Source organism: Zerene cesonia, chromosome 19 (genome assembly GCF_012273895.1).
Source record: "Zerene cesonia ecotype Mississippi chromosome 19, Zerene_cesonia_1.1, whole genome shotgun sequence".
Classification (NCBI taxonomy): domain Eukaryota; kingdom Metazoa; phylum Arthropoda; class Insecta; order Lepidoptera; family Pieridae; genus Zerene; species Zerene cesonia.
The window spans coordinates 4,116,869-4,135,848 of NC_052120.1; the positions used below are offsets into that span (position 1 = coordinate 4,116,869).

Sequence of the window (18,980 nt, forward strand, 5' to 3'; positions counted from 1 at the left end):
GGGATTAAGAAAGGATTTGCGAGAGGAATAAAGGAAAGGACTGGGAAGGGGAAGGAAAAGGATATGGGCCTCCGGCTCCCCCACTCACCGAACGAAACACAGCAGAATGCTATTTCACGCCGGTTTTCTGTGGGGGTGTGGTACTTCCCCGGTGCGAGCTGGCCCAATTCGTGCCGAAGCGTACTCGACTACCACATATAAAATGTTACTTTGTAGAATTCTAAGTCAGCTTAGCTTTTCCGCACGTGTCTTCACCAGTCAAAGAAAATTTACCTCGAGATTTTTCACCGCCTTAAAATGTATACTACGACACTCCAGTCTCCTATCTCCAAACACAAAATGCATTCCGGTGCATCGTATATCGTGACAAATGAACAAACAAACAGTAGCAGGGACAGCAAGGATAAGTTAATTATGTCTGTATATCCAACTTCATTTTTTTAAGTCAATAACTATTTACTTACATTATAAAGGAGGCGTAGTGAGTGGCATAGCTACAGAATGAGGACGATAGTAATTATAATTAAATCACATTAACTACATACTCTTGAAATTACAAAATAACCAATTAATTCCGGCGAAAAATAAATTCAATGATGCAATATGACGTGAAATATTACTTTTCAAGTTGTTTCGTGTTTCGTAATTGCACACCACGAAAAAAATCTGAGCAATTTTTTCAAAATGATGATTCTTCGTGTATTAAACATAATAAAATAAAAGAAAAAAAAAAAGGTGTGTGTGCGATTCACACACGATAGAAGTGAAACTTCAATCGACAAAAGAATGAGATGAATATATATAAAATAGTATGTATATTTCTGTCTCATTCTTTGCCAGCTTCATTCTACACATTTTTGTATTTGTGTCTCTTACCTGTCGTTTTTCCGTTGCATCAGGTTTGAAATCACAACGATTCTAAAGAAGTTTCACTTCAAAAAATAATTCTTATTCGCATCGTATTTGTAGTTATGCATTTAAGTATCAAGTCATGAGAATGAATGAAAAAATTGCACCTTTGACCTTCGTTAAAAGTTGGCTGTGACATTGCTTAATTTAAATACAATGGGAGTAAAGTGACTCGTTAAGTATATGAGATGATATTAAATTTTTGTTTATAAAGTTTTTAATATTGTAAATCTGATATTAGCATTATTAATGTAGGTATATAACGTGGCACCAAACAGGTACTGCTGTTTTACTGCATTTTATCAGCGGTTAATTAGGAGAATAAATAAATTTCCTAACCTTATTTTCGTTCGTCGCGTTCTCAACGACGTGTATTGTATTTTAAAATATTTGGATAATTGATTTATCGCTGCATACTCAATTAATTTGAATGAATCACAGTTATACTTTCAATTGCTTTCAATAACCACCTACCCATTCAATTAAAAATATCTTGATATTATATGACTAAATAAACAATATATTAATATACACCCACTTATGGGTTGTATTAGGGTAGCGTGTTACCTAAATGAAGGATGTGATAATTTATTTCAATATAATATTATTCCAATCGTGTAAATAAATATACAAAATATAAAGATCGTATATATAAATCTATATAAAACTTGAAATTTCAAACGGTCAAAAAATAATTTATAGAAATATTTACTGAAATAGATTCCATAGAAAGGAACAGGTCACACTTTTTGATATATAATTGTTCAGAAAATTAGTGTAGGCACTACAATCACTACATAGTGTAAAACAAAGTCGCTTTCTTTGTCCCTATGTACCTATGTATGCTTAAACCTTAAAACTACGCAACGGATTTTGACGGTGCTTTTTAATAGATAGAGTGGTTCAAGAGGAAGGTTTATATGTATAATAGCATATAATAAACTGCTCCGAATTAAACGCAAGCGAAGCCGCGGGCAAAAGCGAGTAAAATATAAAAGAGGTATTGAACTAAACTATAAATATATATAAGGTAACGTATGAGAAGTATGATGCCACTTCGATGGTCGTTGTATTTATTAAAATACATCAATACATTATGTATTGTAACGTTTTTCATAAATTGTGACAGTGCAAAATATTTCTTTTAAATAAATTCTCAAACATATTCTCATACCTGCGGTATTGAATAATCGACACTTTTAGGGTAATTATTACTCATAGACTACAATGATGTAATATTTCATACAATACGTGTTTTTCATATTGTTTTTCATTATTTTCCATATTCAAAATAAATTATATATATATATATATATATATATATATATATATATATATATATGCACATGATATCTGTATTAATTACCATGCTATTATATGACTCAAAGTGTCTATTAATAATATCCTTGCAACAAAAACCCTTGCTGTATGCTAATGCGTTAGCAATAAAACTGACCTCTTTGACTTTCCAAAACTGTCTGGACAATCAATTAAAATTAAAACCATCGCCGTATTATGTCTATGACTCGAAAATATTGGCAAAATTTACGCGCAGATATCGCGTTTAATATTAAAATTCATAAGACATAAATGCACCTTTTATTCGGGCGGCCATCGAACTAACCATTTTTGTAATACAAAACAATGAAATAAATTTATAAATTCATTTAAACTAAAACTATGTATATTGATATTTAAACTCAATATAGTTACGTATATAAAAATATATACGTAATGAAAGCAAGAAGACGAACTGGATCTGACGCGTAGGTAAATCAAAGTAACATAGTTTCACAATAATTGTTAAACTGTTATAGTGGTATCATAAATTAAGACAGTAAGTTGCATGAAAAGCACACGACCACGTAAAAATGTATTCAGTCTCACTTTTAATATTAATAGATATTATCTTCATATTGATGGCGTGACAAACAAAATGTGTCCTCGAAACAATAAATCCTCTTACGCTTATTTGAATTGTTAAGTAGCATAATAGCCCGTCATTGTTTAATAAATAACAAGCAATTTATTTAGTTGATTACTATTGATTCATTAATAAATTGCACTTTGGAGCTTATCATATCTATCAGGAATCATAAAAAATTGTCAAGTTAACATTGTATAACAAAATTGAAAGCTTTCCGTCCACGCCTCGTTTTACCCACACAGTTTCTGTTCCCGTGACAATTCCGGGATAAAAACTATTCAACGTCCTTTCTCGGGTCCTCAACAATATCTGTTTCAAGTTCCATCTCCCACTTATAAAATTGCACACGTTGGTTTCATTAAAAAATGTATTTTATCGTAAAAGTGTTGTTAGGTAAATTAAATTATTTTTCTGAATTAAAACATATTACATATAACAATATATTCTTTGGAATCCCTTTAATTTCCGCTAAAGTAGTAATATTACTATTCCGAGTGTTATCGAAAAACACAAGACGTCTTTCAAAATGACTGTAAGGGTTCAAAGTAAGAATTCGACTGCATAGTTCAATTTTAAACGTAAGATGAAACAAAAAATAACGAGTTTGTTAGCAACAGATCGATATGAAACAAACTAAAAGCCTTACTAATATTATAAATGCGAAAGTAACTTTGTCTCTTTTGGACGTTTAACCAATCGATTTAAATGAAAGGGACGAAGGTAGTTTCAGACGTGAATTTTAAATCTGGAAATGTCACGTCAATGGCAACTCTATGCGAGTTTTCTTGAACTACGAAGGGGAGCCACTGGCGGGAAACGTACTTGTTAATAATTGTATATTTAACTGTCTGTATCCCATAGAAATATCGGGTTAAAAAGTGGCCTATATGTTATTCCAATTGTCAAATTGTCAATTGTCAATCGGTTCAGTAGTTTTTGCGTGAAAGAGCAACAAACACACATACACATCCTTACAATCTTTCACATTAATGATATTAGTAGGATTTACATATCAAAAAAGTAACTGTAGCTGTTACCGTCGTTATTGAAGTTTTATATGTGCAGTACATAACTGATATATCTCATGCTAATCATTTATTACAGTTTTTCACAGATTCTGCAACAAATATTGAACACTTTAGAGTTTCTCGATGGATTAAAGTATGTTTCAATGTACGCATTTTTTTTTAATTGAAAAAATATTTATATATAGAACGTTCCTTCGTTGTAAAACCTAAAAAATTCTGTTTAATTTTAAATATTTTAAATACACAGAATTTTTAAGGCATAAGAAGCCTACGTTATCAGTTTTTATTTATTTTTATGGATACCTAGAGCTTAAATTGTGTTACAACACTAATATGATTCTTAAAGTTAGTTCTCTTATAGTTATGTAAGATTTTGAAGCGGTGATTGTAACAACTCGTTGTATTTTTATCAACTATACTTAATTTACCTTACCACAACTTACCTAAGTATTGAAACAAAAAATCAAATTCAGGTTTAGGTCCTAACAGCATTTTCAGCATGTCATCGCAGTGTTTTCCAGTAAATAATTCTAAATAACACATTTGTAGGCTTATAACTTAATTCGTAATTGAATTTTGATGCTATATATAGACATGTATCTATTGCAGAATTATAATATAAAATAATTAAAATATTTGTACAAAATAAATAAAGAAATTGGTAGGTATTTGTTGTTGTACATTGTTGGTAGTCCCTCGCTAATCGCTAAGGTTGAATGGGCCTCTCTTCCTCAAGTTAGTTTGTGCAGCACTTTACTACCTTACAGTAAACAAGTCAAGGATCTTGGTATCTACATAGACCAAACTTTATCTTGGGATGTACAGTTGAAAGACGTAAGCAGGAAACTGCTTGCCTCCGCGGGTGCCTTGCGACGTTTACGAAATCTTCTTCCCATTCCAAAAAAGTTATCACTTGCTCATTCCCTTCTCCTATCACACCTTGACTATGCTGATGTCTCGTACCTTGACCTTTCTGAATCCCAGTTGGATAGGTTGGAAAGACTTCAAAACTTCTGCATTCGATTTATCTTTGGTTTAAGAAAATTCGATCATGTTTCCGACTTCCGTAAGAGGCTCCAATGGATCCCTATCCGACTGCGGCGTAACTCCCATATCCTTCATCTCCTGTACTGTGTGTTGTTTGATCCGAAAGCTCCAAGCTATCTTCGGGAGAGATTCAAGTACTTAAACACTAGTTTCTCGCGCTCATCGACTAACCACTTAGTCTTGATTCCGGCCCATAAGACTAAATTTTTTCATAATTCGTTTGCAGTTCGTGCAGTTCAACTGTGGAATTCAAATGTAAGACGAGCGCATAATTTATATTCTTTTAAAATTTTACTAAAAAACCATTTCATGTCTCTTTCATCATTTGTTACCTAATTTTGCTGTCTTTTATCTATACTTAATATTAATCTTGATGTGTTAAATCTGTAGTCTATGTATATAGTTATATGTTATGTGTATTATATGTATTTTATTGCGTTATTTCATTTTTGTTCATATATTTAAACTTATTATAAATCTGTTTATATATACTTATATGTTAATTATGTACGTATGTGTGTATGTATATAATATGTATATATTTAAATACCATCATCAAAATTTTCTAAATTGCCTTATTTTTACTCACCTTCTATTTTATATATTCTTTTTTTTCCTTTTACTTTAAGGGTTGCCTGGTAGAGATCGCTACCTAGCGATAAGGCCGCCTTTTGCTTATTTAATGTTGTTCAGTTTTTCTTTCTTTTTTATAAGCAATGAAGAATTTCATTTCATTTCATTTCAAAAGAAAATTTAAAATCATTGGACTACGAATTCGACGAAGTTTATTTACGTCTATGTTGCTTTGTTATTTTGCAACCGTCCTTTTTTTACCTTTATGCCTTTGATGTCCATATATCATTTTAATAAACATAGGTATTGCACAAAATTAAAGTCTTTTATTTTGTTTTTTTTTTTTCTTGCGTGATGATTAATATTCTCATGTCTTATGAAAGAAAAACATTAGGCACAATCGTAGCCATCCGCGCAAACTTTAAATTTAAAATCATTTTGTTTTTTTGAACTTGGTCATGACTGTACTTAATAATAAATCACTGCCGATATCAATTGTAACAGTTTGTTTATATTTAATTAATTGGACGCTATGTCAATGACAAACTAATCTGCCAATTTAAACAAAATTCTGCGCAATAATGTTAAAAGAATCCCACAACGTTAACTTTTCTTAAGACCATTAAACTTTATCGGCCATAAAACCGTATTACTATAACACAAGTTTATCTTAATCATGACGCAATTTCTCTTCTTCACGTTTCTCGTGACAATAAAGATGTGACCACGGGCTACAATTGTAAATTTCGTCTATCGTGATTTATAAAAACATTATAGATACAAATCAATAGTACCTATATTCATAAAGTTTGTTTGTACATACTAATTTCAGGAACTCAGTACTGGCACAGAATAATAAGTGTACTAGTTGGAATAAAAACTATTTTTATATATAAGATATTTTATATCGGATACGCCAATAATTGAAACAGACATTAGACTTTTACATCACACTACAAATATGTAGTAGGAAAAAAATTAAGAACAAATGATCTTATGTGTGACTTAGTTCACAGTATTTAATATAGCTACTGGTATAAGTAAATTACCTTATTTAAAAAGTATACAAACAATAACTCCTATTTAAAGGAACTAGGGACATATTATATTTGTTAGAATAAAAAAATATGAACGTTAGACGATAAGCCGTCATCAACTTTTAAGCGTTCTTAGCTTAAACATAATTTATACTGATATAAACGTACTAAAAGAAACAATAATATATATTTTATAAATCCACGTGTATGAGATTTAGCAAAATACAGAGTGTAATGATTGCGAATGTTTAATTAATGACGTAATCGCTACATATTTTTGAGGTAAACTGTCAATTATACAACAGATAATATACTACCATAAAAAATTAAATAAAATATCTAAATAAGCTACAAGAAACATCACTGAAAATAATTTATTTGTCAACCTTCATCCCTATAAGATTGCGTTTGACACGAAAACTAAATAATAACAAAAATCAGTCAAGTGCTAGTCGGACTTGCGACACTAAGAGCTCCGTACAAATAAGGAGCAACTAAAAAACTGTACTGTACCTTAATGGTAATACCTCGTTCAAAAATTATTTGCGATACAGTCTGGTGCCAGACTGGCCGACAGACAGACTTTAGCAGTAATAGGGTTCCGTTTCACCCTGTGGGTATGAAATCCTAAAAATCGAAGTCGCGCTCGCGTGCCTAATTGCAATTAAAATTAGAAAGGGTCAGTGATTTTAATTATATATTAGCAAAAAGGATCCAATTTTAAGTGGTGATTTAATTGCAGCGTTCTGATTGTTTGCATCGCCGTTTTAGATTCGGAATATTTTTTAAGTTTAATTCAGTCGACGGGTATTGCAATTTGAGATACGCTGCGTTTTTTGAGATCGAAGAAATAATAAATAGGATAAAATGCAAGATTTTTTCTTAAATATAAACGTATATACATATAAAACTTTCAAATTTGGTAAATTATCCTTATTTTTCTATTCTACCATTAATAAAGGTTTTATGTTTTCTGAAACACTTTCCATCAACGTGAAACGTTTGAGATTTAATGATCTGCAAACATCGAAGATAAATATGATAGCGCGTTTTTCATTGATCCCATAAAGAAAAACATTTCTTCAAATCCCATGATTTACCTACTACATAAGGAATGATGAAGTATTAAAGTCAGCGTAATTTGCATAGAAAGTACTCGGTATGTATTTGTACCGTTTTGTTTTGTTTTTTAGGTATGTAAATTGAGTGACACCAGTATATTATATATCTCCATTGCTGTTATAGCATTGTTTCTTCTTCAAGTTGTATTTTATTATTATCATATTCTAATGTAATCCTTTAAATGGGACGGAAAACTACGAAAAGTAATTCCATTACCGAACACCTCGTACATTCATATAAATGTTATCGTTCATTGTAATGAGAACATTGGATACATTATTACAGTCGCATCTAGAATGTTTTGTTTACCTGAAATTTTCGTTATTGGGTAATAACATCCAATCTATTAAAAATAATATTGTATGTTACCTTGTTAAAATGAAAATAGCCATTTCATTGAGAAGAGCTTTTAGAAAACACCTCTTTGTGCTCATATCGTTCACAATGTTATAATAGCGTCGCTGATTACAAAACATATAAAGTTTCATGTTAACTTGATCCGATGTCAGCAAATATGAAGAACATATAATTATGGAAATTTAATAACGCCTCCATATAATTATAATCATTTGCGAACAAAATCTTTTTTTTTTTGTTTCAGATACAACCATCCTTTCTAAGCGTGATAAGACGATAATGTACCAACGATGAGTAAATGATGTGCCTTCGAGTAGACACGTTACTAAATCACAGTAATTGCAATGACTTCAGTGAGCAATGTGACAAACGCAACTCTCAATGTATCCGAGAATGTGGACCCAACGCTCATTTTCGGACCTCAGCGGGATTCTATGTTAATTGTCGTACCTATCACGGTAATATACAGCCTCATATTCGCAACAGGACTGTTTGGAAATATATTCACATGTCTCGTTATTATACGAAACAAAAACATGCACACAGCAACAAATTATTATCTGTTCAGTTTAGCAATATCCGACTTGCTTCTTCTAGTAAGTGGTATGCCTCAAGAGATGTATTCGATATGGTCCAAGTGGCCATATGTATTCGGGCATACTTTCTGTGTGTTGAGAGGATTGGCCGCAGAGACTTCTACTAATGCGAGTATTTTAACAATAACGTTATTTACCATAGAGAGGTACTTAGCGATTTGCCATCCGTTTGTTTCCCACAAGATGTCCAAATTGTCACGCGCAATCAAGCATGTAATATTATTGTGGATAGCGTCTCTAGGACTGGCGTTGCCACAAGCGCTTCAATTCGGTATCAGAGTTCACAAAGGCGTCACTATGTGTCTACAAACAAGAGTCATAATTGAACATTCCTTTGAATTATCAACATTTTTCTTGTTTTTTGCGCCTATGATTGTTATCACCGCCCTTTACTCACTAATTGGACTGCGACTCAATAAACCCACTGTACCCAAAGAAAACGGGGCGGCTAAAGATACAACAAAAAACAAAAGAGTCATACACAAAATACAAAGGAAAAATAGTACACAATCAACGAAAAGAGTCGTAAAAATGCTAGGTGAGTTTGCAATTACGTCTATTAATATTATATTAAATTTTGTGACGGTCTATAAATATTTTACAGATAAGCATTTCAATTGCAGCACCACTGAGTTATATTAATATATACTAATAATGTAAAACTGAAGAACTTATTTATTTGTTTGAATGCACTTACCTTAGAAACTACTGAACCGATTACAAAATTAAATCTTTCACCATTTGAAAGATGCATTTTCACTGAGTGATATTTGGTATATGCACCACGGGCGAAGCTAGGACGAACAAGTAGTAGACTATGTATATATATAAAATACGACAAATAACTTTTTTTTGTAATTTCACTGCACCTTTTTTTATAACAGTTACACATAATATTCGTTCCAATATTCGAAGTTTAGTTATATCTGAGTAAATTTTAAAATTTTGTTTTGTTTTCAGTTGCTGTTGTAGTGGCTTTCTTTATATGTTGGGCGCCATTCCACGCACAGAGGCTTGTAGCAATTTATGGCACGGCTGAAAACCATTTAGCTAAATCCCCTTTACTTCTCTCAGCATACTACTTCCTGACATACACGTCAGGAATTTTCTACTACTTGTCAACGTGCATTAATCCCATATTTTATCATATTATGTCAAACAAATTCCGAGAAGCGTTCAAGGTTTGTATTCAAATTATATTAACTAGTAAATTTCACATTAGAAAATATTTATTCAAAAACTTAAATAGGAATTCGGGTTTATTTAGCGATCTCTATCCTACTTACCTACTTATGACTATTACCTTTTTAATAAATAATTAAATACATGTATGAAATTATATACTTATTGTTTTAAAAATAATGTCTTTTCCAGGTAACAATGATGCAGTTGTGCTGCAGAGAATCGAATAAGCCAGTCACAAAACGATGTTCCTACACAGCTGTATCTTTTTCCAGACATCCCACTTCCAGTTTTATGAACTCCGGTAATACCTATCACATTATAAGCACTCTAGCGTGGGTTTGTGAAATTATATGCTTCTTCACCTTTTATATAAAATCAACACGATCAAAATTCGTAGTGATACCTTCACATCAAGGACGTCGGTGACGGTGACCTATTTTCTAGAAAATATTTACTTATGACAATTTTTACAATATTGATAATTTATAATGGGGTAAATAAAGGTTACACAATATTAAATTGAAATCCATCTAAACCCTCGTATTAATAGTAACCCAATATGTATGTGTTGTTTTTTATTACGAACGCAAATAAATTAGGCCTACCACGTCAAAATATTAACATAATGTATTTTTACAGACATATTTATAACATTTTGATTTCAAAGTATAATCTGCCAATTTTTATAATATGTTAAAGTGTGATATATGTATATGCATTAAAGATGTAATTCATAATTTTTTGAGTAGGTTGAGACAAAACATTTCTGGTCTATTTCTCTTATTCCCCTTCTTTGGTCTCTCTTTTTTGCTCTGGTTCTGTGTATTACATTCTTAATCGTATTCCTTGAATATTTTTGTTTGCAGGTATTCGTTTTCTTTACCAAATATCGACGTATTCTAATCTAAATAATAAAGGGATTTTTTTTTCAGGTTCATTCAAAAACCAAACAATAAACAAGAAAGGGATGAAGTCTGAAAGCCGCCCCAAAGAAAATGTACCCAGTTCTCGCGTTTTCAAAGTGTGTGAGAAATGTAAAAGAACATTTTCTGCGCCATCAATAATTGAATTAAAAAGTTGTAATCATAAATCTGAGCTCGATACCAAAATTTAAAATGATATAAACAACAATAGAAAATAAACGAAACACAAAACCATTATTGCACAGATCAAAAACTCGGCACCTTAATTATCTGTGGAAAAGGATGTAAACTTTGTACCCTCGAGTGTGATATTTTGTTGAACAATATTACTATGTAAAAGTTTATTATTTATTAAATATGTCTAAACGATAATATTTTATTACATTATACAAAGTTATTACTTATTAAGTATGTAATATTTATAATTTAAGATTAAATAATTTTTTTTTTTAGAATATGTATGACGCGAACGACTGATTTAAATTATATTTAATGCATTAATATACGTATACTTACGTAATTTGACAAATTATATTAATTTGTAATTAAATGAGGTTTGATATATTATGCTCCTGTTTTTCTCTCTCTTATCAATAGTTTTTATTGTATTTAGTAAAATAAAGATTTCTATAGATAGACAATAGCCAATATGACAGTTAGCGAGTCATTAAATATATTAAATTATGAATAATTCATAGCAATTTTTGTTTATTTAAACATTTCAGTTTACATGAAAAAATCGAGTTATTTAATAATGTATGAATTTGAATGTATATACTTATCGTTTCATATTTTATTTTGTTGGAATCTTACATGTTTACGAATTTGTACTCCTACAAAAATTTTATGCGCAAATTATGCTGCAAGAATAATTTTGTAAATTATTAAAATTAATATATGTATTTGTAAATAGTGAATGTTAATGTGGATATTAAAATAATACCAAATTAAAAATAGTTTAATTCCTCTTAATAGAGTTTCTGATAAAGATGAAAACAATTAAGTATATGGGTAGGTATTCAAAATAATGTACTGGAAGTGGGGAGAAGCCTTTTACAAGATTAAAAAGTTAATGACATCTGAGCAAGTTTTAGCACATTTCGACCCGACCGCACAATTAATTTTAACTGAACACGCGTCGCCCACTGGGCTGGGCGCGATTCTTTCTCAGCTAGAGTCGTCGGGAATCGAAAAGCATATTTCTTTCTTGTCATGTACTTTAAATTCCGCGGAGAAGCACTACGCTCAGATACAAAAGGAAGCAACCGCTATTGTTTACGGAGTTCGTCGATTCCATCAATGGTTTTATTCTACCGTATAGATATACGGAAGAACATAACCATTTATTTTACCTACAGACCATAAACCCTTAATTAAAATTTTTATAAAGGTATTGCTGAATTATCGGCGAATAGACTGCAACGTTACACATTATTCGTAAATAGTTATAATTATAAAATAGAATACATTCGTAGTGCTGACAACGTAGTGTCGCGCGAGGCGCACGAGTGCGCGTGTACCGAACGGCGTAGGTGTGATTGCGAGGTGGCGTACGACCGGGCCAAATATGTTTGTTTTGTCGTTGAGGAAAGTATGCCTTTTACCTTACATAAGTTGCGATCGGAAACTAAACGTGACGAGGTTTTAGCTCGAGTGATTTTATATATTTTAAATGGATGGCCTCTGAAAGTAGCCGATATACGGTTAAAATCATTTTATTTATGTAGGAATCAGATGTCATACGAGAACGGTTGCGTTATGACGGGTCATAAGTTTTACCAGTTAGCTTGTATTCGACAATTTTAAATGAATTACGTATTTCTCATTTGGGAATAGTTTAAACCAAAGCTGAGGCCCGTTCTAGATTTTGGTTTCCCCGAATTAATTCCCCCCGCGCGTCCGTCTCCGTATCCGTCGCAGCCGTTCAAAAGAATACACATAGATTTTATAAGTCCCATTAAAGGAAGTGTTTATTTGGTAGTCGTTGACGCACACACAAAGTGTCTTGAAGTGTATAACATGAAAACTGCTACATCTTCAGCCGCTGTAATAAAAAATATTTGTGCTAGGTTCGGAGTTCCATGTTAAATAGTGAGCGATAACGACACGGCTTTTTGTTCTAAGGAATTCCAATCGCTTTGCAAGCTAAACGGAATTTCTCATGTGACGTCACCTGTGTATCATATCACCGCCTAGTAAAGGCCAGGCGGAAAGTTTTGTTAAAATAGTTAAAGAGGGATTAAAATCTTGCTTATTGTCGGGACACAACATTAGAGGTACCTCGATAAATTTTCTTAAGTATCTCATGGATTACCGCATCTCTGTTCATACTACTACAGGTTTGTCCCCCGCTCAGTTAGTATTTGGGCGTAAGTTAAGCTCTCGATTAGATTTAATTTATCCAAAGTCATCGTTACCCTTGTCACCATATCTGTCTAACCTTATTAATTATAATCGACAGTATATGCAGTCTGAAGTACGAAACGATGAAAATATAATTGATTTTAAAGAGAACGATATTGTGTTAAACAAAAAATCCTACTTAATATTATAAATGCGAAAGTTTGTAAGGATGTGTGTGTATTTGTTACTCTTTCACGCAAAAACTACTGAATCGATTGCAATGAAATTTGGTACGTAGATAGCTGGATAACTAGAATAAGATATAAGCAACTTTTTATCCCGATATTCGTACGGGTTACGGACTTACACGGTGAAACCGCGGGACGCAGCTAGTAATGATATAAGAACGTAAGATGAGGTTCATCGGAACGCACGGTTTCCTTCTGATCGACGAAAAGGTTTCGCACGATTTTCCTAGAAATAGACCTGCAGCATACTACGAGTTACTTCAATTAATATAAATGGGCTAGCATGCTGCCGTGGAGAGAATTGGTGTCTCACAAAATACTGTCAATGAGAAACCAGAAGCCAAGTGGGCTTTCTACTTAAGTCTACCTACCTTGAGGGTCTTATTTACACTGTACAGCACGGTGGAGATACCTAAAAAGCCAGAGCATATAATGTTTTACTGTCACAAATCTCGCCATGTAATAAGCACGAATCCGTAAACATTTATTCTTTAAAATATTAAAAATACAAAGTTGATATATGATCGTGAATAACTGCAACCACACATTTCACTTTTGAATTTTAACTCTTTCGGTATTGTTAAGGAGGAATCAAAACTCTAAATCCATAGCCCCGCCCAAGGGGTACACTGAGCAATTTCAAATTAACATTATGAAAATGCCGCCTTCCAAAACTCAACTAGGCCCTATTTAGTATTGTTGACTTAGATGAAATGAAATGTTGTTTAACTGTCCAGCTGCGACTATGAAGGTAAGTATTATTCAGTTTCATTAATGATGAGCGGCTCGCCCCAGGGGATCAACAAACATGTAATTATATACTATTTTATAGATAAACTAAACTAGCCCCAAACAATATTTGAAATGAAATGAAATACAACTTAACAAATTTGTTCATATCTTAATAATATGATATTAATTTCGATATTCATATTTCGTTATTGACTTAGTGTAATTACTTATAAAAATTGTCTTAATGTGTAATTAAATGTCTGTATAGAATGTGGACTCGTTGGCTAGACTGTAAGACTGTTAGTTGTTAAATAATAATAAATAAATTGTTAGACGCTCAACGAAGTGGGTAGGTAGGGGTCATCTGCTCGGATATAAAGCATAATTTATATTATGCTTTATATCCGAGGATGAACTAGTTTAGCCTAGGTAAAACTAGTTTATCCTGAAATCGGGTTTGGCCGGTAACATATATATAGCACTAAAAACGGATGAAATTTTCTTAACAAAATACTAAATCGTCAAGTTGAAGTCGGTGCCCACTTCGACATGACTGTATTTTTTTTCCTACTTTTGAAAGGTGTAAATATCTTAACAAATACAATCAAACCAATAATAATAAATATTAATGTAATTTTAAATTTATTACAATCTCAATGAAAGTTCATTATTTTATTTAACCTTGAATATTCGCTTCACATATAAAGCTATAAGGATATGTTGTTCGAATTATATAAAACAATCAAATCAAAATTATACGTTTACCTATGACGAAATGAATTATTACATTAAGTTACGAACTAACGGAAAATAATTAGAAACCAATGAGTATTATATAGAGCAATCAACTGTCAATAACAATCGACAAAATTAAAGCAATACGCCATTTTAGTACATAAAAATTATGTCCCTAAATGCTTTGGTGCATATAATGATAAAACTGCGTTTCTGTACCTATGCAATTAACATTTTATTACTGATACACAGATAATATAATATTGTTCTAGTACTAATACGTAATAATTTTATATAACAGTAGCTACCTATATGTACGTGTAGCAAAGTTTATGGGAATGAATACATAATTTTATAAGGAACGCGTTATCTTGTTTAAGACGGTTAATAGTCTTTTAACAAAATACGTCAGGTTTTAATACGTGTATAGTAAATTAGTTTATATCAAAGTAACCTCAACAAAAGCATGAATATGTAAAATTATAACAATAGTTGGATAAATTCGTCCAGTCATCGAATTGCTTTATTAGCAGGAGGTGGTCACACCGTTCTACACGTCGGTATGTACCTTTATTTAACCATAATTAGAAATGTCAATAAGAATAGAAATGTCTGTCTCTATTATAACTAGAAAATGACATGTTATGTTATTTTGCTGTTTAATATGTGGGTAGATACCTAGCTTAAAAATATTCATACAAGTATGTACACTGGAAAATCAAGTGCAGCAAACAATCGGGTTATATTTTCATGAAGATTCATAATCCATATTTTAAGCATTGATAGGTTATAGAAGTAAGATTGAAGAAAGCTCCCAAACAGTTTTGATGCTCTTTTGTAGTTATATTTGTTGCCGATTTTGACAGATGGTGTGTTTCGCAATTCGAAGCTTAGAGATATAATTACTTTAACAAAGATATTATTTCGATTATTTTAAATACTAATTAATAACTAGGTATCTTATTGATTTGGCTAATAGACGTATGAGATTACTATTCACCTAATCACATAATTATTGTTATAATTTAAAAACGAATAATTTAAGTTCCCAAATTAGGTATTTTTCGTAATAATTACATTAAATTTACAATTTAAAATCTCAACTGTCGTACTAGAGTTGGTAGGCTAAAGCTCAAAAAACTAAGGCTCACGTATGTACTGTGTACTTACTGCTAAAGATAAAAGGGACTACAGAGATATAAGAGATACAGACAATAATTAATCTACTCATGTGTACCACACACACAAGGATATTTGACTTCTCAAGTTCTTATAAATGAGTTATTTTAAACAAGCTTTCCGCCCGCGGCTTCGTTTGCGTAGTCAAAGAAAATTATCATGGGAACGAGATTCGAGATTTTCACAGAGATGAGAAATAGCCCAAGTCACTCATTGACCTCCAAATCTATATCTATGTCATATAATCTCTCGGCATTACTATATTATTATGAATTATTTAAAAAACTCAATCGTTAATGATAATAAAAGAAAAATTCAATTGATAAGCGACCGCGGCCAACGTCAAGTTATAGAATAATTATAATATAGTTTTAGCAATTTAGTAGTAATATGATGTAATTTATTCTAACGCACCACAATACATATTAATTAAATAACTTTATACAACCTAAATATAACCACATCATTTTTAAAGCTTTATAATTTTTATAAAATTAACATGGAAGACATTTAAATGCGATTAATATAAGATTTTTTTTATTTATTTCGTGTTAAATAATAAAATAAATATATACGTATCGTACTTTACAGTTTTCAGTAGTTTAAGTTGTTTTTCGGTAAGAAACATAGCATAAATCAGAGTATATAACTAAATCTCAATTATTTTTGGTAATGGATATCTAATTATGTTATGTTGTTCAATGTTAGACTTAACAAGGAATACTTTTTCCTTTCACCAATGCGAAGCTTGTGAATCAATAAAATTATGATAAATTTACGATTTTATTAAGCAGCAACTAAAGTGATTATCTCAGTTTAATTATCGTTGGCTGTTGATTTAATTTCCTCTGTTGATACTTGAGTGTTATAATTCACTCTACAATAATAAGATAACATTTTACAATTTATAAAAACGACTAGCTGCGCCCCGCGGTTTCACCTGCGTGAGTCCGTATTCCGTAGGAATATCGGGATAAAAAGTGGCCTATATGTTATTTCCGTTGTCCAGCTGTCTACGTACCAAATTTCATTGCAATCGGTTCAGTAGTTTTTGCGTGAAAGAGTAACAAACACACACACATCCTTACAAACTTTCGCATTTATGATATTAGTAGGATGGGATATGCACTACACGCTAACTTAATAATTTCATGTTTGTTTGTTTTTCTTTTGGCCCTTCTGTAAATGTAACGTTTTTTTTAATTATGTGTATGTAGTTTTTAAGTATGTACGGTAAAATATTCAACTAAACATTAACATACAATACTTCACATTGACCCCAGTCAAACCTTTGGTCGCACCCGTCTACTGGTATTTTATTTGGAATCGTTTAAGATATTCATTAAAAAGGTTGAGGCTCAGAATTAGGGTTCACAGCTATTTATACAAAACCGTTGGTATAATGGTAAGTGTGTTTAATCCCGCTCTGGCGTAATACAAAGTGGGATTCAAAACACATCTGAATCAATTCTATCCCAACTATCTGAAACACAGTATTTAGAGCCCAAGTATTCATATATATATTGTATATTATACAAGCTTTGAAAATCATTTGTGCCGATTTACATTTTTCAGAAAGAGATTCTAAGTCTATACAGTTTGTCTATAATATAGTATATAGATATATAAAATAGTTATAATAAGTAATGATATAATATTATATTATATCAATAATATTGAGGTCAAAACAAACTGTATTTTTAATGTATACCTTTGAAATTCATCTTGTTTTGTTATCGATAAAGTTTTAATCAAAATATCCGATTACATATGTGTATGCACAATAAGTGTATAATGGATATAAATTTCGCTTATTTAATAATTTGCAAGACCTTCATTCGGGTCAACGCTGCGTAATCTAGAAATATCTAAAGTGAAACTTAAAAGAATCGAACACAATTAAATCCCTAGATTCGTAGAGATTGCAACTCATGTTGTGTGTAACATGAGGTTAATTTGTCATTATGTTTCATAAAAACAAATTCAAAATAAACATTTGTTATGTATTTGATCAGAAAAGTTTAGAATCGGAAATTAGAATTACGTTCAATTAGAAATTAAAAACTTTTTAACGGATTTTAAACGCGATTTATTCATTATATTATTAACCCGACGTTTCGAACACTTTACAGCGAGCGTGGTCACGTCTCCCCGTTTTTAATTTCTAAATGTATAATACTCGCGTAAAATCAAACACAAGTAAATACTATTACGTCCAATTGTTCGCTCTCAGCTCATTCAAAAAGTTATTAACAATTATATTTACGCTCTTTTTATATATGCTTTAATGACAAGTTTTTAGAAAATATTGTTAATGTGTGTATGAAAATATTTTGTGTGTAATCCATTTAGATGTCAGTAAAGTGCGCATCTAGTGATAATATCATATTTGCACAAAACTATGATATATTTTGATATTTCTCATCAAGAGGAGAAAGAATATATACATAGCCTTACAAATACCTACTGCTATTAATATTTATTTTATCAATCCATTTATAAGAAGAAAATTAAAGACCCACATTTTTTATTTCTATTTACAAATAATCTTTATTCATTTTTAGTCTATAAAATTTTCACAAATATCTCGGTACTATAGCTCAAGTCAGAAAAAAAACTTTCAAGATAAATATTAAAGTGTACAAACTATGTGGTAGTCACGGTTTTAGCCCGACATCCAACAACCATAAAAATTAAAAATCAATCCTCGTTTCTGTGACGACTGCATTTCATTATAGTGTAGAGTTAAAGACAGCTGAAGACAGCTATTATGCTTTTTGTCCGACATTGTTACCTTACTTTACTGAGAATAAAAATGCAATATCATTGCTATTCAGTTGCACCCAACCCCGGTGACTGCATACACGCTCAGTGCACATTGTGATCAGTGAACATTATTTAACTATACATAATATAAACAATGAGTGTGAATTAAATTGTGCCAACTTCAGTGGATTTCGTTTCAACATAATTAATAAATGAATCATCAAGTCATTGTACAATTTATTAAGAAGTTAATCTTCAGTTCTATCGATGTTT

The 18,980-nt window shown here is 31.3% G+C and overlaps 1 protein-coding gene across 2 annotated transcripts in view; it reads left to right on the forward strand.

Moving 5' to 3' along the window:
* Positions 1-11,585, forward strand: part of LOC119834397 (pyrokinin-1 receptor-like) — a 42,612-nt gene extending 31,027 nt beyond the window's left edge. For both annotated transcript variants that reach the window (XM_038358748.1, XM_038358749.1), the window contains 4 exons: positions 8,245-9,134; positions 9,557-9,777; positions 9,971-10,082; positions 10,714-11,585. In XM_038358748.1, the coding sequence (XP_038214676.1) occupies positions 8,345-9,134; positions 9,557-9,777; positions 9,971-10,082; positions 10,714-10,895 (1,305 nt within the window). In that variant the 5' untranslated portion in view covers positions 8,245-8,344 and the 3' untranslated portion in view covers positions 10,896-11,585. The remainder of the gene's footprint in view (positions 1-8,244; positions 9,135-9,556; positions 9,778-9,970; positions 10,083-10,713) is intronic.
* Positions 11,586-18,980: the final 7,395 nt, after the last annotated feature.